The 17,877-nt window shown below is 47.1% G+C and overlaps 1 protein-coding gene across 3 annotated transcripts in view; it reads left to right on the top strand.

Moving 5' to 3' along the window:
• Nucleotides 1-17,877, top strand: part of Prr5l (proline rich 5 like) — a 169,141-nt gene that overhangs the window by 134,865 nt on the left and 16,399 nt on the right. For all 3 annotated transcript variants that reach the window (XM_032903788.1, XM_032903786.1, XM_032903787.1), the window contains exons 5-7: nucleotides 2,695-2,752; nucleotides 7,586-7,677; nucleotides 15,890-16,030. In XM_032903788.1, coding sequence (XP_032759679.1) covers nucleotides 2,695-2,752; nucleotides 7,586-7,677; nucleotides 15,890-16,030 — 291 coding nt within the window. The remainder of the gene's footprint in view (nucleotides 1-2,694; nucleotides 2,753-7,585; nucleotides 7,678-15,889; nucleotides 16,031-17,877) is intronic.

The following is a 17,877-nucleotide window of genomic DNA, read 5'->3' as shown; positions in this document are numbered from 1 at the left end:
CATGAAATGGCCAGGCCTGGTTGCAGGTACCAATACCCCCCAGTGCTGGGAAGGCAGAGGCAGTAGGATGCTGGGGGGCTTGTTGGCTAGATAATCTTGTTGAAATAGTGATCTTCAGGTTCAGTGAGAGACCCTGTCTCCAACAAATATGTGGAAAAGAGGCTACTCACAGAGGCAAGGACACCACATGCAGACACATGCACACAAACACACACACCCTGAGAAACCCTCAGAACAACTGTTAAAGTCCTGTTGTCACAGTGACTTTACCTCTCACTCCTGGGAAGATGTTAAGCTTTTGTCACCACCGTCACTGGTCACTAAGGATGTATGGTGGTATGTGTCTATAATCATTATGTTTTTAAGAACTTAATGATATGCCAGGGGTATCATGACAATAAGAATTTAAATGTTTCCAGCACAAAGAAATGTTAAATATCTGAGATCTACCCATTACTCTGACCTCGTTGCTACACACTGCACACATGCCTTGAAATGTCACAAATGCACAACTGTTATATGTCTGCTAACATTTTTAAATGTGGGGCCGGGGAGATGGCACATACTGTTTCTGCAGAAGACCCGACTTCAGTTCCTACCTCCTGCACGGGTTGACACACAGCTGCTTGTGCCAACAGCTCCAGGGGACCAGATGCCTCTGGCCTTTGTGAGACCCGCACTGTTCTGTTCATATTCCCATTCAGGCATAGACTGCAAGCGGTAACACAAATGTTCTTAAATTAAAATCATTTGAACACATAATAAAGCAGTACAGCTAGCGAAAAACAAAGGAAGCTAGTGAAAGCAAGGAGGGGGCTGGAGGTACACTTCCAGTACTTAGGAGGTAGAGGAAGGAAGGTTACAAGTTTGAGACCAGCCTGGGCTACATAGTGAGAGACAGTCTGTAAAGTAGGTGAGCAGGACCTGATCTGCTGTGGTTTCCTCCCACCCAACCGTACACTCTGCTGTTGTGCTGACTACTTTTTGTGTCAGCTTGACACAGGCTAGAGTCGTCGAGAGCTGAGAACTTCAATTGAGAAAAGCCCCCAGAAGATTGGGCTGTACGCGAGCCAGGCTCTGTTTTTAATCAGTGATTAATAGGCAAGGGCCCAGCCCATTGTGAGTGGTGCTGTCCCTCGGCTGGTGGTCCTGGGTGCTCATAAGAAAGCCCAGTGAGCAAGCCACGAGGAGCGAGCTAATAATATACAGCATCCTTCCATGGCTTCTCTGCATTATCTCCTGCCTCCACGCTCCTGCCCTGTTTGAATCCCTGTGTTGATTTCCCACAATGCACTGTAGCTCAGGATCTGTTAGCCAAATAAACCTTTTCCCTCCCAAGCTGCTTTGGTCACGGTGTTCATCACAGCAGTGGAAACCCTAACTGAGACAGCTGTACTGGGAGCTTTGAGTTTTATAAAAGGGCTGTGTGAGGAGAACATTGGCTTTTTAGTTTGTATCCTGTCTTTGCTCTCTACCTCCCCCATGAAGGAGGGCAGGTCTTTGGTAACCTAATGAGAGAGGCCATCAGTGATCTCAGAGTTTCTGTAGCTCACACAGGAGTGGTTTTGTGTGTGAGGGACACACACACACACACACACACACACACACACACACACACACACAGAGGGTGGAGGTCTCCGTGACATGATTCAGAGTAGAGTGGAAAGAGCTTAGCCTCTGAAACCAGGAAGAACCTCCCATGAGCAGGCAGCCATTGGTAAGTGATGGAGGATTCAGATTCTCTGATAGAGGTAGGACATTCATTCATTGCTGATTGCAACTGGAGAAAATTTAGCGCGACTCTCTACAACTCTCCCATGCACATACCTGTTGAATGGATCAATATTCGAGGTTGCCTAAAAGTTTGCATTTGATCTCTTTGTGTTGTATCAAACATGAGATTTATTCTTTTTAAAATTTTTATTTTTATTTTTTAATTAGGAGCGTGTGTGCCTGCGTGCGTGCGTGCGTGCGTGCGTGCGTGTGTGCATGTGTATGTGTGGTGGTGGTGTATCTGCTCAATAAGAGCAGGAAGAGTTGGACCCTGCTGGTTCTAGAGACATAGGAGACGATGAGTCACCCGATGGGAGTGCTGGAAAGCCAGAGTCACTGAGCCACTTCCCAGCTGCCTGAATTTGTTTCTTTGTTTTGGGACAGGGGTCTTTCTTTGATGGGCTATTCTGAAACTCACTATATAGAGCAGGCTAGCCTTGAACTTACATAGATCCACTTGGGTCTGCCTTGAGAGTTCTGGGCTTGTACCACCTCGTCTAACTCCAAGTTTATTCTTAAAACAAAACAAAGCAAAACAAAACTAGCTCTGTTCAGTTTCCCATTTGTCTAGGCTCTCCATATGGGGTTAAGTCATCAAAAGCCTCAAGGGCTTTGGGCTCAACACTGAATTGGATTGGTTCCCTTCGGTATCTGTTAGTTGGAGAGATGAGTGGGGTGGTGACTGCATTTGGCTTTTTTGGCTTACTACCCTTGGCTATGTGGTGTCTGACAGTCTTCCTCTGAGCTTCCTGCTCTTCCAGGACAAAGAGCTTCATAAACTGTAACACAAGGGGCCCGAAAACTCTGCGCTGGGAGTGGGAATTGGAGGGGTTGGAAAAATGCCCCGTAGTATAGCTTGCCTACGATCCAGTCTTCTGGAACAGTCACTCAGCTCTTGTGCTCTTTGTTCTCTCTTGGCAGAACCAGCTTCTTGCAAAAGGACTGTCCTTTGTGGAGGAGAAGATCAAGCAGTGTGAAGGCAAGTACAAGGCACTGGCGCACGGGGGCTCTGACTCAGTCTCTGGTGTTTGCAGGGTTGAGCCACATCTGTCCAAAAGCAGCAGACTCCCAGTGAGTGAGTCACCCCTGCCTCTCTCTGCCTTCTGTGGTTTGAACCAGCTGCCCCTGTCAGTGCAACACAGACTGCCTTTGCAAAAATGGACTACAATGGGTTGATTTAGTGGAGACCCAGGTAAGGGGTTTCCACAGATGCATCCTGGTGGTGCCCTTTGAAGGGATAAGGGCAAATGCTCTAAAGCAGATGCTTCTGGTCCATCTGGTCTGTCCTAGGCTGTTCTCCATCCACCATTGCAGTATTTCTTGGAATCATACTAGACAGAGGTGCTCCCAATTTGGGGAGCAATAGGATAAACCGGCTCTCCCTCAATGCGATGTGATCTGACAGATGAAGAAGATTTCTTGGTCTGTCAGTGGTTTTAGAATCCCAGTGACTGGATAGAAAGAAACTGACTGCAGAAAGGTCAGACAGTGCTCTCAAAGGAAAGAGCGGGCAGCCCCTTTCATTCCACTGAGGGTTTCTAGGGACTTGGCTTAGCTTGTTCTCTAGTTTGCTAGTGAATCTTGGCACCTTTCTCCCTCTCAATCTCTTTGTCTCTCTCTCTCTCTCTGTCTCTGTGTTTCTCTCCCCCCCCTCCCCGTCTATATCCCAGCAGGCTGGCCTCAAACTTACTACATAGGGGAAGATGACGTAGAACTTCCGGTTGATTTTCCGGCCTCCACCTCCCAGGTTCTGGGATTACAGCATGCACCACCATGCTTGGTTTATGCTGTTAGAGATTAAACCCAGGGCTTTGTGCATACCACACAAGTACGTTATCAACTGAGCTACATCCCCAGCTCAGAGTCTCATTTTAAAAGGATGAAATGGGGTCAGGGCTTGCAGCGAGTAAAAGGTACATATGTCAGCACACTTTGCACACAGCTGGTCTACCTTTTGTGCTCTAGCCACATATCCTTAGTATAGGCCAGAAGGCTGTGCAGACACACTGACTTCATAGGGCTGTAACTAGCCATATACTAGAGTGCATGACTTCAAAAATACATGGTCGAGAGCATTATGTCCAGTGAAAGACATTTTCTCCTATTTCCTAAGAAAGACACCATGCCCAGTAATGTGGCACTTGGCAAGACAAAGTTGGAAGAAAAATAAGTAATAGATGCTAGAAAGTTCTGGTGCTTGGCTCAAAGCAAAAGGCTCCCCCAAACCTTTGGAAATAAGCTATGGTAGAAATACACACACACACACACACACACACACACACACACACACACACACACACACAAATGAATATATAAATATAAAGATCTCATTTGAAGTTGTGATAAAGCATGTGATGTGAGGTGCCTGCCTGTCAGCCCTGACTTTTCTCCTTTCTGTTGTGGCCTCCAGTTCCTCACCCTGAACCAGAAAACTCCAAACCATCTTGCGCTCATGTTCTCATGACCACCGTTCACACCTGGCTTCCAGGGCTTTGCTTCATAGGGATCATACAGCAATCAATCACATTTTTGTTAAGTGTCTTCTTTCACTGGACACAACGACCTCTCAGGCCATGTCTTTTGACACATGTCAGAAGACGCATGGGTTTTTTGAGGCCATTTACTCCAGTATATAGCTAGATAATACTTTCTTCATCCATCCACCCATCAGTGCGGATTCGTTTTGACTAGGAACTTAGTGGTTCTTTGTATCTGGGAATCAGGTTAGTACACAGGTACTGGAAGGTAACCCTCCAGTCAAGGGAGGGCCAAGAAGCATTTGTCCCTGGCTAGACCCCTTTTGTGTCTGTCGTGTATATCCTGTATGTCAGTTCTGAGGAGTTACTGAAGCTCCTGGAGATGTGTAAAACCATCTCCAGGTGAAGCTTTCTATGAAATAGGCACTGAGTAAGATTAAGATGTCCTTGAATCAGGAAGGTGGGTGTGAGTGACCTTCAAGCGGAGGTGGACTCGAGTGGAAACCCACAGATGGACATTCAATGGGATGACCGAAGATCATTCAGGATTTTGTGCCTATAAACCCGAAGCATGGCCGGGAACCTGGTGATGTCCCTGAGGCTTCCTGGTGTCTGGTTTGTGATGTTGGAGCCCTTTCTGCACGCTGAACAGGCTTAGGAGGGCATTTGAGAAGTGTCCTTGTCTTCAGAGTAATCCTACTCTTTGCATTAGAACGTCAAGAAAGGTTTTGTGGAGGGGTTCTCGTATCACAAAAACTCAAGTGTGGGAACAACCAAAATTTTTTATTTTATTTTATTTATTGTATGTAATGAGTACACTGTCAACACAACCAGGAGTGCCCCCATTACAGATGGTTGTGAGCCACCATGTGGTTGCTGGGATTTGAACTCAGGACCTCTGGAAGAGCAATCAGTGCTCTTAACCACTGAGCCATCTCTCCAGCCCTCCACTTGGGTTTGTTACCGTCTTCAGCTGTGCGTGACAGCAGCTGCAGGGCAGGGCACCATCTTGTTTTCAGTGTTTTCTACAGTTGCACTGACCTTCCCTCTCAGGATATTTTTATAGCATCCTGTATGCCGCTGACAGTCTGACTTCTGTGGTGCACCAAAGAGAAGACTTGATGACAGCCATCTAGAACCTTCCATTCAAGCTCCTTCACCTTCGTAGGGAGCTGACTCTGACTTACATAGGCTGTTTCTGGAAATGAAGCTACCTGTTTCCTATATCTCTTTCTTCCTTTGTTGGTCTGTGTCTGATGCTTTCACAGAACACTTTCTGGAGCGTTTTTTCCCTCCCTGATCTTTGCCACCATCAGTAAGATCAAACCTTCCAGAAGGTACCTCCCAGCTCCAGGGTGGAAGGACTCATGAGGTCTCTGTCTTAGCATGGAGGCAGGCACAGCGTTGCCCCACAGGGTTCTCCCTCCTTCCCTTCACCATAGAAAGCTTCAGATAAGGGCTACCAACAAAGCAGCCAGAACAGCCTTCACCCCTCTTTGGGGTTCATTTTCGACTTAGGGAAGGAAATGTCCCTACCTCATTCCGAGAGGGAATAAGTATTGCTTAGATTGAAAGATGATTCTGTGTGGCTGATCAGTCAGTAATTGGATGCCAGCTCCTTGGTAGGTTCCGGGGAAGCTAAACTGGAAATGGGAACAGAGACGAATCAAATCATCATATATTAAAATATGTCAGTCGTGTGTGAGTGTGTTAGTGTTTAGGGTGTGTAGCCTGTAAGGATAAAGTCTTTTCTGAAACTAGGAGGGTTAATGGGCAAGTTAGCCGAGGAGGTGGGAAAGAAAAGTTGGGGCAGAAGAATTATTATCACGTGCAGAGGCTCTGTGCTGATATGAGGAGCCGAGCTCAAACCTGAATAGCTACACTCCAAAGACAGAGGGAAATCTAGCTGAGGATGAAGACACAGGAGAAGGACACAGATCCTCTTGGCTGCGTGTCCCATATTGTAGAAGTGTCCTTTCTCTAAGAGAAAATGGAAACTGCTCCTACTAACTAGATAGGCTTGCCCTGTAATGTCACCTCTTTGGGTCAGATTTGTGCCTCCTGCCCCTGAGTGACCCGGCATCTGCAAAAACTACACATTTGGCCCTCGCCATTTTTGGCCACAAAGGCTTTTCCATAGTGGTTTGTTGATATGTCTGGCTTGATGCTCTGCACATAAAGTGTACAAAGGACAAACATGTCCTGGACTCTCAAGTTCTAGCTGGATGGTTCCAGCAATGTTTGATTAGTGCTTTGCCAGGGAAAGCAGAGGCTGACACGGTCTGTATCCACCCTGACCTTCCAGCAGCTGCTAGCAACTAGCTCTGCCCTTGTTCTGTGCTTTCTCCCCAGCCATTGCTCTTACTGGCCATTAAATTAATAGACGGAAGACACTAAACGACTCTATCAAGATTCGTTCCGTGGAACTAATGGTGTTTTGCCAAACACAACTCTTGGTATCTTGTCTTGGCTGACCCAGTTTCAAAATGAGCAGAAAGTAGTAGCCCATCAGCTCTGACATCTAGGTCATTAAGCAGCTGCCACCTCAACCAGGCTTTCTTCCTCTCACATCCCTTCAGTGGCATGAAGTGGCCTGTGTACTGTACCCTGTGGGTGGCCTTTGGCTTCCCGGTGCCCGGGTAAGCAGCCACGGTCAGGAGGTGCCTCTCAGCTTCAGTGCGACAGTGGGTGAAAGTGATACTCTAGATCTCCTGTCTACATCTCACCTGACAGTTCAAGGCCAGATTCAGGCTGGAGTATATACCTGCAAACAGTGTGTAACAACAGTGCAAATGGAGCGGTATATAACTGCAAACAGAGCAGTGTGTAATGGTGCAAACGGAAGGGTATATAACTGTGCAAACAGCAGTGTGTAATTGTGCACACAGACTGTTGTTTATCTGTGCAAACCAAACAGTATATAACTACATAGACAGACACAGCTGGGTATAACTGTGCAACAGATCAGTGTCTAACTGCTAGCAATCATCAGAACAGGTAAAGAATGTGAGGTCAGGGACCCCGGCTTTGCCTTTTAGCTGTGCATTGTTGGTCTAGTTACTTGGTGTCTCTGAACCTGTAAGATCCCCATCAGTATCAGGGCCTACTGATGGATAATGTTTGTCATGTGATCTTAAATGTTCTCCCTTTTCTGCAGAAGTTTGAGGGTAGAAAGACCCTGTAGCACTGTGGCTATGCTCCCCAGGTGTTAGTAGCTCCCAGGTACCAGTTCCCTAGTATATGTGATTTTACTTCTGAGAAGGAGCCGTCCTGTGGCCTGTTCTGTGAGTAATGACAGGTTCTCTCCTTTCTCCTGTCTTCTCTCCTGTGTGTAGGTGACAATCGCATTGAGGTTCTGGCAGAAGTCTGGGACCACTTCTTCACCGAGACACTCCCTACCCTGCAGGCAATATTTTATCCGGTTCAGGTCAGTGTCACTGGGATGCAACAGCCTGTCTCCTCCACTGACCTAGGTGATCAGGCCTCTTGCTAAGGGGAGGACAGTCTGGAGGTGGGGCACTTCGGTTAGAAAGGGCTCCAGAGGCCTTCTGAGTACTCTTTGTGCCTATATTTACCCTCTAGCTTCAAGTGAAGAGGAGGGTCTTAAATATAACCAGCAATTTGTAGGTCCTTGTTAACCTCATGATTTTGAAATTACACACACACACACACACACACACACACAAACACACACACACACACACACACACTCTCTCTCTGAACAAGGTGGGTTTTCTTTTTCCTTCTCTTTCCTCCTTAACCCACCAGTCTTTTCCACTGGCTTTCTCTTTGAAGTGCAGTTTTAAAGTTCCTTGTTAGTGCACATTGATCAGGAAGTGTTGGTTCATCAGGATGGCTTCACGTGTGTGTCTAGTGCACATGTGTGTCTAGTGCACATGTGTGTCTAGTGCACTTTCACCATATTCACTCACCCCCGACCCTCTGCTTCTCCTCCCTACTCCCCCCCCCACTCCTGCTGGTCCCCCTGAAACACAGTTTTAAGCAAATTGCTGTTGTCCTGAAGTCGTGGAAAAGGATAATGTCCCTTGCTCTCTGATAGACTCTCAGAGAGCTACAATGCATGCTGGGTAGGAGGATGTGCGGGCTGGAGCTCTAGAGTGTGGGTGTGTCGAGGGTATTTAACTTTATGCACATCCGTCTCTGCAAAACGTAGGATTGGGATTTAGGGCTCATGAGATAGCATAGCAGTTAAGAGTTTGCCCCGTTGGTTCAACTGGAGGTCAACATGTAGAAGAATGCAGATCAATCCATGCTTCTCACCCTGTACAAAGCTTAAGTCCAAGTGGATCAAGGACCTCCACATCAAACCAGACACACTCAAACTAATAGAAGAAAAACTAGGGAAGCATCTGGAACACATGGGCACTGGAAAAAATTTCCTGAACAAAACACCAATGGCTTATGCTCTAAGATCAAGAATCGAAAAATGGGATCTCATAAAACTGCAAAGCTTCTGTAAGGCAAAAGGACACTGTGGTTCAAAACGGCAACCAACAGATTGGGAAAAAGATCTTTACCAATCCTACAACAGATAGAGGCCTTATATCCAAAATATACAAAGAACTCAAAAGTTAGACCGAGGGAGACAAATAACCCTATTAAAAAAATGGGGTTCAGAGCTAAACAAAGAATTCACAGCTGAGGAATGCCGAATGGCTGAGAAACACCTAAAGAAATGTTCAACATCTTTAGTCATCAGGGAAATGCAAATCAAGATTTCACCTTACACCAAGATCCAAAACTCAGGTGACAGCAAATGCTGGCGAGGATGTGGAGAAAGAGGAACACTCCTCCATTGTTGGTGGGATTGCAGACTGGGTACAACCATTCTGGAAATCAGTCTGGAGGTTCCTCAGAAAATTGGACATTGAACTGCCTGAGGACCCAGCTATACCTCTCTTGGGCATATACCTAAAAGATGCCCCAACATATAAAAAAAGACACGTGCTCTATTATGTTCATAGCAGCCTTATTTATAATAGCCAGAAGCGGGAAAGAACCCGATGCCCTTCAACAGAGGAATGGATACAGAAAATATGGTACATCTACACAATGGAATATTACTCAGCTATAAAAAACAACGACTTTTATGAAATTCGTAGGCAAATGGTTGGAACTGGAAAATATCATCCTGAGTGAGCTAACCCAATCACAGAAAGACATACATGGTATGCACTCATTGATAAGTGGCTATTAGCCCAAATGCCTGAATTACCCTAGATGCCTAGAACAAATGAAACTCAAGACGGATGATCAAAATGTGAATGCTTCACTCCTTCTTTAAAAGGGGAACAAGAATACCCTTGGCAGGGAAGAGAGAGGCAAAGATTAAAACAGAGACTGAAGGGACACCCATTCAGAGCCTGCCCCACATGTGGCCCATATATATACAGCCACCCAATTAGATAAGATGGATGAAGCAAAGAAGTGCAGAAGTGTAGATCGCTCCTGAGAGACACAGCCAGAATACAGCAAATACAGAGGCGAAGGTCAGCAGCAAACCACTGAACTGAGAATAGGACCCCCGTTGAAGGAATCAGAGAAAGAACTGGAAGAGCTTGAAGGGGCTCGAGACCCCATATGTACAACAATGCCAAGCAACCAGAGCTTCCAGGGACTAAGCCACTACCTAAAGACTATACATGGACTGACCCTGGACTCTGACCTCATAGGTAGCAATGAATATCCTAGTAAGAGCACCAGTGGAAGGGGAAGCCCTGGGTCCTGCTAAGACTGAACCCCCAGTGAACTAGACAGTTGGGGAGGGCGCAATAGGGGAGGGTGGGGAAGGAACACCCATAAGGAAGGGGAGGTGGGAGGGGGATGTTTAAAGAAAAAAATAAAAAAAAAAAAAAAAAAGAGTTTGCCCTGTTCTTACAGAGGCTGGAGTTCCCAACACCCAGTTGGGTAGTTCCCACCTGTACCTCCAGTTCAGGGCATCCAATGTGCTCTTCCAGACACAATGGCCCCCACACTCATGTGCACAAACTTTTTTTTTTTTTTAGCTGTCTTAAGACACACCAGAAAAGGGCATCAGATCTCATTACAGATGGTTGTGAGCCACCATGTGGTTGCTGCGGATTGAACTCAGGACCTCTGGAAGAGCAATCAGTGCTCTTAACCACTGAGCCATCTCTCAGCTCTCATTTGCACAAACTTACACAAAGAAACAAAGATGTGCTTATAATCGAACGTAATAACAATAGTGTTTTTTTAGAGTGTGAGATTTAGGGCAGAGACTCTTGCCTCATGCTTGCTATGGAAGCGTGAGGCTCTGAATTGAGAGCCTCATCTCCTGTTTAGAAGTCGGTTTTGCTGCACACCAGCGGTTGGGGGAGACAGGCAGACAGATCTCTGAGTCTTGTTGGCCAGCCAGTCTAGCTTAACTGGTGAGCTAGTTCTCCCCCAAATTGCTTGCACATACCTGCAGCCTGCTCACATTCCTCTCCTCCCCCTGGGGTTAAGGCTTTTCCTGCTCTGCTTTGTCGAAGTGTGAGTGTACTAGGCAGACTGGAAACAGAGCCACCAGCAATGGTTGGAATTTCCTTATTCCACAGCGAAGGCCCCAGGAGGTTGTTTGCACGTCACTTGCAGTGTTTCGAAGGAGCACGGGATGGCTTGCACTCCATACCCAGTATTTAAAATTTTGCTCAGGGATGTCGTTTCCCGTTGCAGACTTGCCTTCACATCCCCTGCACGCAATGCATATAGCAGCCTGGTTGCAGTCTGCTCCTCTCATCATGCTCTCTGAACCAGTGCTGAGAGACCCTCAGTGACTGCACCCACAGATACCCCCTCACCTGCAGGTGTCACCCCTTAGCAAGCAGCAGGTCCTCAGAAAGACACACCTGAGGGTAGCAAATGAAAATGCTAGGTGTTACCTTAACGTTGACTTTTATATAAATGACAAATAATGCATTCTGATATGCGTACAGATGAAAAAAGAATTAGTCAGCATGTGTGATAGCATTCCCTCTAGGCTCCATATCCCAGTTACCTGGCAACGGCCAGGTAATGTCTGGCTCACTATAAAAGGGGTGTTTGGCCCCCTCCTCACTCTCTTTCTCTCTGCCCATTCTCCCTTTCCCCCTCTCCCCTCTCCATGTGTTTCTGGCCAGTCTCCCCTCTCCCTCTCCCTCTCCCTCTTTCTCTGCCTTTATCTCTACTCCCTCCCAACTCCCCTCCCCATGTCCTAAATAAATTCTATTCCATACCGCATCTGTCCTATGGCTGGTACCTCAGGGGGAAGGGATTCCTCAGCAGGAGCCCACAGGAGCACCCCCCACTCACCCCCCCCCACACACACACACCTCACCATCCAACATATTCTGTTCTTTCTTTCTTTTTTATAAAACACAACATCTTGTGTTCGATCTGTTTAACCCAAAGGAAGATGATGTACAGTTCAGGGTCATTTGTGCAGCAGGTGCCCCGACATGACAGTGGCTGTAGACTGTGGCATGTGGGTCAGGATGGGCACCGAGGGACTCAGAGACAGGCAGGAACACAGCCATGCAGACCTAAGGATGGTTCTCTTGATTCTCTTAAGAGGTGGGAAGATCTGGTGGTACATGGTATTTCTCATTTCACTCTTCTCATTTCACTCTTCTCACTCCTGGCCAGTGGCCCACCCACCTGGCCACGCTCTTCCCTGTGGACCTTGAAGCCTATGCTGACTCATTTTATTTGCTAACAGAAATGGAGAGGGAGAGACCCGGATTCAAAATATTAGGCAGAATATCCAAAGGAGCTGAGGAGATCCGTGACAAATGGGCACCAAGGCAGAAGGCACGCTATGTGGGCAGCCTGTACGTTGGGTAATGTGGAAGTGATTTTTCTGTTTCAAGCACAGAGGTTACAAGCACTTGCTTTTACTTTTGGGTGAGTAGGTGTCCTCTCTCTTATCTACTATGAAGTGAAGTCATGACAGAGTCTGAGGACAGCCCAGGGTCCTAGTTAGTGGCCATGACTGGTAGTCGCAGGAAGCAGTGATTGTTTCTGTTAGTATAAACCGGGTGCCTCCTCTCTCTTGTTGAGTGCTTTTCCTGACAGCCTGGGAGGCCAGCGTTTGTACATGAAAAAGGCCTTTGTGTCTGCTGAGACCATCTATGTAATCTCCACCTTATGTGCACTGTCTGCACACACAGGTATGGGGTACTGAGGACAGTCTTGACGTAAGTTGCATCTCACACTCCGGTCTTAGGATTGCTTGAGCTCACTTTTCCACATAGGAAGTACCTGGTGCTGACGCTGTAGAGCCAGCCCTCTTCATTTACTAAGCAGACTCTCCCTTTCCTGAGCATGTATTGTTTAACCTTAGCTCGGAAGGCTTGAAGGCCAAGTCTCTCATCTTTTCTAGGAGAGCGCTGTCTAGCCCACTCCCAAGTGACTGCAGGCCACTTGTGTGAAGAGGTACTGCTGGGAACATTCTGGAAAGGAGATGGAGTGGGAAGGGGTGGAGTAGCAATAGAAAAGCAGATTGATTTGAGAAGTTGCCCTAAATTTTTGGATCTCTTCTTTCCCCCTGGCTTGGCCAAGCAGGTGTGGTTGCTCTTGAATGTCTACCATGTTTTTTCTCCGTATTCTCCAATGTGTGAGAAAATGTGCTCTCAGATACAGATAAGTCAGTGTGTTCTTTTGAGAGGGCAATGTGGCAAGATCATTGTGTGTGTGTGTGTGTGTGTGTGTGTGTGTGTGTGTGTGTGTGTGTGTGTGTGTGTGTGCATACAGGTAAAGGCTAGAGGCCAATGTCAGGTGCCCTTCTTGACTGCATATTTTTTGAAGCACGGTCTTACTGAACCTATTATCTCCCTGACTTGGCTAGGTTAACTGACCCTGAAGCCCTAGCTCTGCCTATCCAGTGCAGAGATTACAGACTTCGTGTGGTTTTTAAAATGTGTATTCTGGGGCTCAGACTCAGGCCTTCATGTCTGCTCACCACCCACTTTAACGAGCCATCTTTCCATCCTGTTTTAAAGGCAGATGTTGACAGTGAAAGTTGAGTGGTAGTGGTCTGGGCACACTCACAGAAGTGTTCAGAGTATCGTGGATGAGCAGGTTTATTGCAGAATTGTTGTGTTGGGGGCGCATTTTAGTTGACGCAATGGCAGTTAGAGTATATTCACGTGTTGGAATACTAAATGTCCTTAAAGTAGTATGGGGCAGGAGAGCAGCGTGGTGCACTGATATGCAAAGGTGTCCAAGTTACACTAAGCTAAATAAAGGCATGGCCTCTGTGTGTTTAAAGGTTCTATGTGCGATTTTCTGGAGGTAGAGACAGTCGAGAAAAGTCCAGAAGATAAACATAAGCCTTGGAAGAGTGGTTTCTTGTATGGATAGCAAGCATGCTACAGAAGGTGGCTTCTGCTTGTCCTAACCGTGTCCTAACTGTTTGGATAGTAGCCTAGAAATAGTAATTACTTAGTGATTTAAAAATGAAATCCAAAACAAAACAGTCAAGAGCCACCATCCCTGTGGCTGGCAAGTGGAGAGGCCTCCAGTGCCTGGGGAGCCTCTGGGGCTTCCCGGAGAGACCAATTATGCAAAGTGGTTCTGCAGTAGCTGGTAGGGGGTTTCTGCAATTGCCTCCCTATTCCTTGCTTTCTCCTCTTCCCTCCAGATTGACATTCAGGCCAGTTTCAAAAAGTCTGCCTCCTCTGTTTCTGCCTCCTATGATTGAAGTCAAACCCTTCCATTACTGATATCACGTAACTTGGATAGTTTCTGTCAGCCCCCAGCAGCCTTTATTATTAAGTAGCCTGGCCTAAACAGAGTGATGAGGGGCAGTTTTGGGTCACTGGGTCTTGCCTTCCTTGTCATCTAGCTGTCAAGCATGGGTAATACCAGCTTCCCCACTCTTTAGGTGATGAAAGAGAAAAGATTATACATGAGGGGTGCAGTAAAGAAACCACTGCGATGGCTGCTCCCCAGTTAGTGGAAGGTTTTTTATTTGGGGAGAGGGGAGAGAGAGAAAGAGAGAGAGAGAGAGAGAGAGAGAGAGAGAGAGAGAGGAGAGAGAGAAGAGAGAGAGAGAGAGAGAGACAGAGACAGAGACAGAGAGAGAGAGAGAGAGAGAGGGAGAGAGGAGAGAGAGAGAGAGAGAGAGAGAGAGAGAGAGAGAGAGAGAGAGAGAGAACACAGAGGCATCTGGAAGAGTCCAGAGCCAAGAAGAACAAAAGCAAACTGGACATAGTCCAGGGCTAGGGAAGCTGGTAAAACAGCAAGAAAGAGAGTAGGAGAGAATGGGGGCGGTGCTATTATAAGGGATCTGGAACAGGCTGGTGGCTAGCAGAGGGCCAGGAGGCTGTTGTGGGAGCTTTGAGATGTATAACAAGTACTTGTGAGTAGGGACTGAGGGAGCCTGAAGGCCAGTATGGGCTTTAATATGCAGCCACAGGTACCTGTCAGTGGACAGCCATTTGTCCCTTTTGATTGGTGGGAACCCATCTCATAAGTTCCTAAGGAATTCTGGCTTTTATCTGACAGTCAGAGATCCTTCTCTCTAGTTCAGCCTGAGCTAAGGCATGATGGTTATTTCTGCATATAGGTACTCTCTGAGACCTAACAAAGATCAAGTAACAATACCTTTTATTTGTAATCATTTTAAAGGTATAGAAAGAAAAATGTAAAACCTTGAGGTATAAATTGCAAGGTCTCAAGTGTGTGCTTTGAGGAGGGCATCGAGGATTGTAGGGGGAAGAAGATTATTAACATCATGGATGAAGCACAGCCTGGCCAGGCCTCCAAGGAGAGTCCAGTCTCCATCTCTACAGATAGACAGCATCGTGGAAGCTCTGAAGAGGTGTTGGCTGATTGGAAGATGATCACCCATATTGGAGAGAGCGACTGTCTCTGTTTCTTGCTGCTCTTTCCAAGGCTGATCTTACCTTGAACCCCATCCCAGGAACAAGGATGAGTCATATTTAATCAGAGCAGTGCATGGCTGGTCAGCTTTATCCCCGCTTCACACACATATGCATAATCTTCAAAAACTGTAAAATGCCTCTCCAAATCCCAGGGTTCCAGTAGATGAGTTTAAGAAGAACACACACAAACCACAGCCCAATTCATGGTGATTAGCCTCACTGTTTACATCTAAATGCTTAGGGTCCTGCCTAGCACACAGAGCCTAGCAAAGGCAAACTATTGGCACTTTGATCCCCACCTCCCACACCCCCCAACTTGGCCTGCTACCACAAGAAGTGGTCACACTCCTTCCACACACGCTTTACTATTTTCTGTATTGGTTACTTGTGATTGTGTAAGAATCTATCAGATGAGCACTTAAATATATAACAGATGAGATTGAGGGAGCAGACTTGGTAAGGAGAGAGCAGTGATCTTTCTCTTTTCCTGCCCTCCTCTCTCTTACTGCTTCCCACCCACTGGATTCTCCTGACAGTATGGCCCCTGTTATTGACTTTGGATTGTTTAGGCAGGTTGTCTTAATGCCAGAGGAAACCAGAGCCTGGTCTTCTTCTGGGATAGCCCACAGATCTTACCCATGCCTGTCCTAGCCCATCCCAAGTGCACTGTGAATACTTGCCCTGGACTCCTTGAGGCTGGTGGGGATTCAACAGGCACTCACCTCTCACCCCTCCGCCTGTCTTCTTCCCTAGGGACAGGAGCTGACCATCCGCCAGATCTCCCTGCTGGGCTTCCGGGACCTGGTCTTGCTGAAGGTGAAGCTGGGTGACTTGCTGCTGTTGTCACAGTCCAAGTTGCCTTCTTCTGTTATACAGATGCTTCTCATTCTACAGGTGAGCTCCGAGGGGCCCTGTCTCTTATACCAGCAATCAGACAAAGGATCCTGCCAGGATGGAGGTGGGGAGGAGGTCACAGAGCAGAGCAGTGTAGCTGAGCCGTGCATTCTGCTTGTCTGTCCATGTTTCTTGGTTCACCGGCCCATGTACCTATGTTGTGCATCCGTCAGGGCCCTATTGCTGTACTCAGGGCTAGTATTAGAGTAAGGGAAGACCATCTAGAGCCTGATTTCCTGGTAGCTGTGGCTTTCTCCATCCCTCGGGTAGGATTTGGGTGCCCACATTCCCTCTGCCCTGAATACTGTTGTCTGGGACAGTCAAGACAGATACTAAACTTTCTTCTCCTGCTTGTGCCCTCAGCATGCAGCCCAGAGTCTTGAGTACAAAAGTAGCTATTCACTGTGGTACCAGCTAGTGAGGAGTAGCCATCCTTCTGCACTCTTTACCTATGTCAAGGAGCCAAGGACTGCAAACAACGATAACGATAACGTATCTGCCACAGTTGAGTCAAGATAGACCTAGAACTCCTAGATGGGCTTCATGAAAGAGCAAGACCGTGTCAGGCCTCAGAGCTCTGGTCACTTCTTGGTTGTTCTTAGTATTCATTGATGCTGTCTCTTGTGACCCTGCCCAGATGCTTTTGGACTCTGTCTTTCTCTGTTTGTGGAATTATTTGGACCACATTAGATGGGACATGCCATGGTGTTTGTTTCCAGAGAGACACTACCCAGACGGCTCCGTCCTGTCTTCTCATCCCAATCTTAATCAGCAACAGGAAGATGAGCTAACACTTCTCGGGCTCTGGTTGTTTGCCAGGGGCAGGCACCAGGACTATAAATGTTCTGTTTTTCTTAAACAGTCCAAATAAGCACTTTGTGAGGTCAGCGTTGTTGTTTTTCCCATGCTCCAGACGAGGAAACAAAAACAGGACATTTATGCAGTTGAGTGAAATCTCTCAGTTGGTAAGAGGTAGTAAGATTAAAGATGCAGAACTGTGAGCATCCTGCTTCCTCCTGCAGGTAAGGGATCTGTCTGGTTGGTATACGCTGGACTTGGGGATCCCCTTTGTCCAATCAGCCTTGACCTTGAATGTGATTGGGTGAGACCAAAGTGCCCAGGGGAGCCCTTTCCCATGGTGTGTAGGTCTCAGGTCCTTCCATCACACTCTTGATAACTGATGGGATTTCACCAACCCCATCTCCCCTAACTACTGTGCTTTTGACTATCTTGGGGCTATCTCTCTGCGTGTTCCCCTTTCCTGTAATGAGAAAGGGGGAAGGGTCATTTTAGAGATAAGGGTGGGTATCGTTCTAGAATCAGCCTTTTTATAGAAGGGAAGAGAAGGGTGGGTGTGGCAAAGCATCCGAAGCTTACATCTGACATAGTGAACTCAGAGCTTAGCTCCTAAATATGGAGTGTGGAAAAGGAGCCCCTGAGGGTTCTAGGAGTGAGGTTAGGAAGCTGGGCTCCATGTTCTGTTTCTGTTTTCACTTCTAACACCCATCCAGTATTACTTACTTCCCCTTTAGCTGTGTCAAAACACCTGAGAAAAACAACGTAAAAGGGGAACTGTTCATTTAAGTTTACAGTCATCCCTCAGAGAAGGCACGGTAGCGGGAAGGTGAGGTAGTTGGCCACACTGTGTCTCCTATCAGCAAGTAGACAGGGGTGAATGCTGGTATTCAGCTGCCTTCCTCTTTCTATGCAGCCCGAGACCCCAGCCCAGACAATGGCTCTGTCCATGAGGTGGATGGGTCTACCTAACCTAGAAAAGCCCTCACAGAGATGCTGCCCGGGGGCTGTTCCCATCAGGGCTAACTACCATGCATCTTTCTATTTGTGGT

This window comes from Rattus rattus, chromosome 5, assembly GCF_011064425.1.
Source record: "Rattus rattus isolate New Zealand chromosome 5, Rrattus_CSIRO_v1, whole genome shotgun sequence".
NCBI lineage: Eukaryota > Metazoa > Chordata > Mammalia > Rodentia > Muridae > Rattus > Rattus rattus.
Note: the sequence above shows the minus strand (reverse complement) of the source record. Positions and strands in the feature narration are given on the sequence as shown.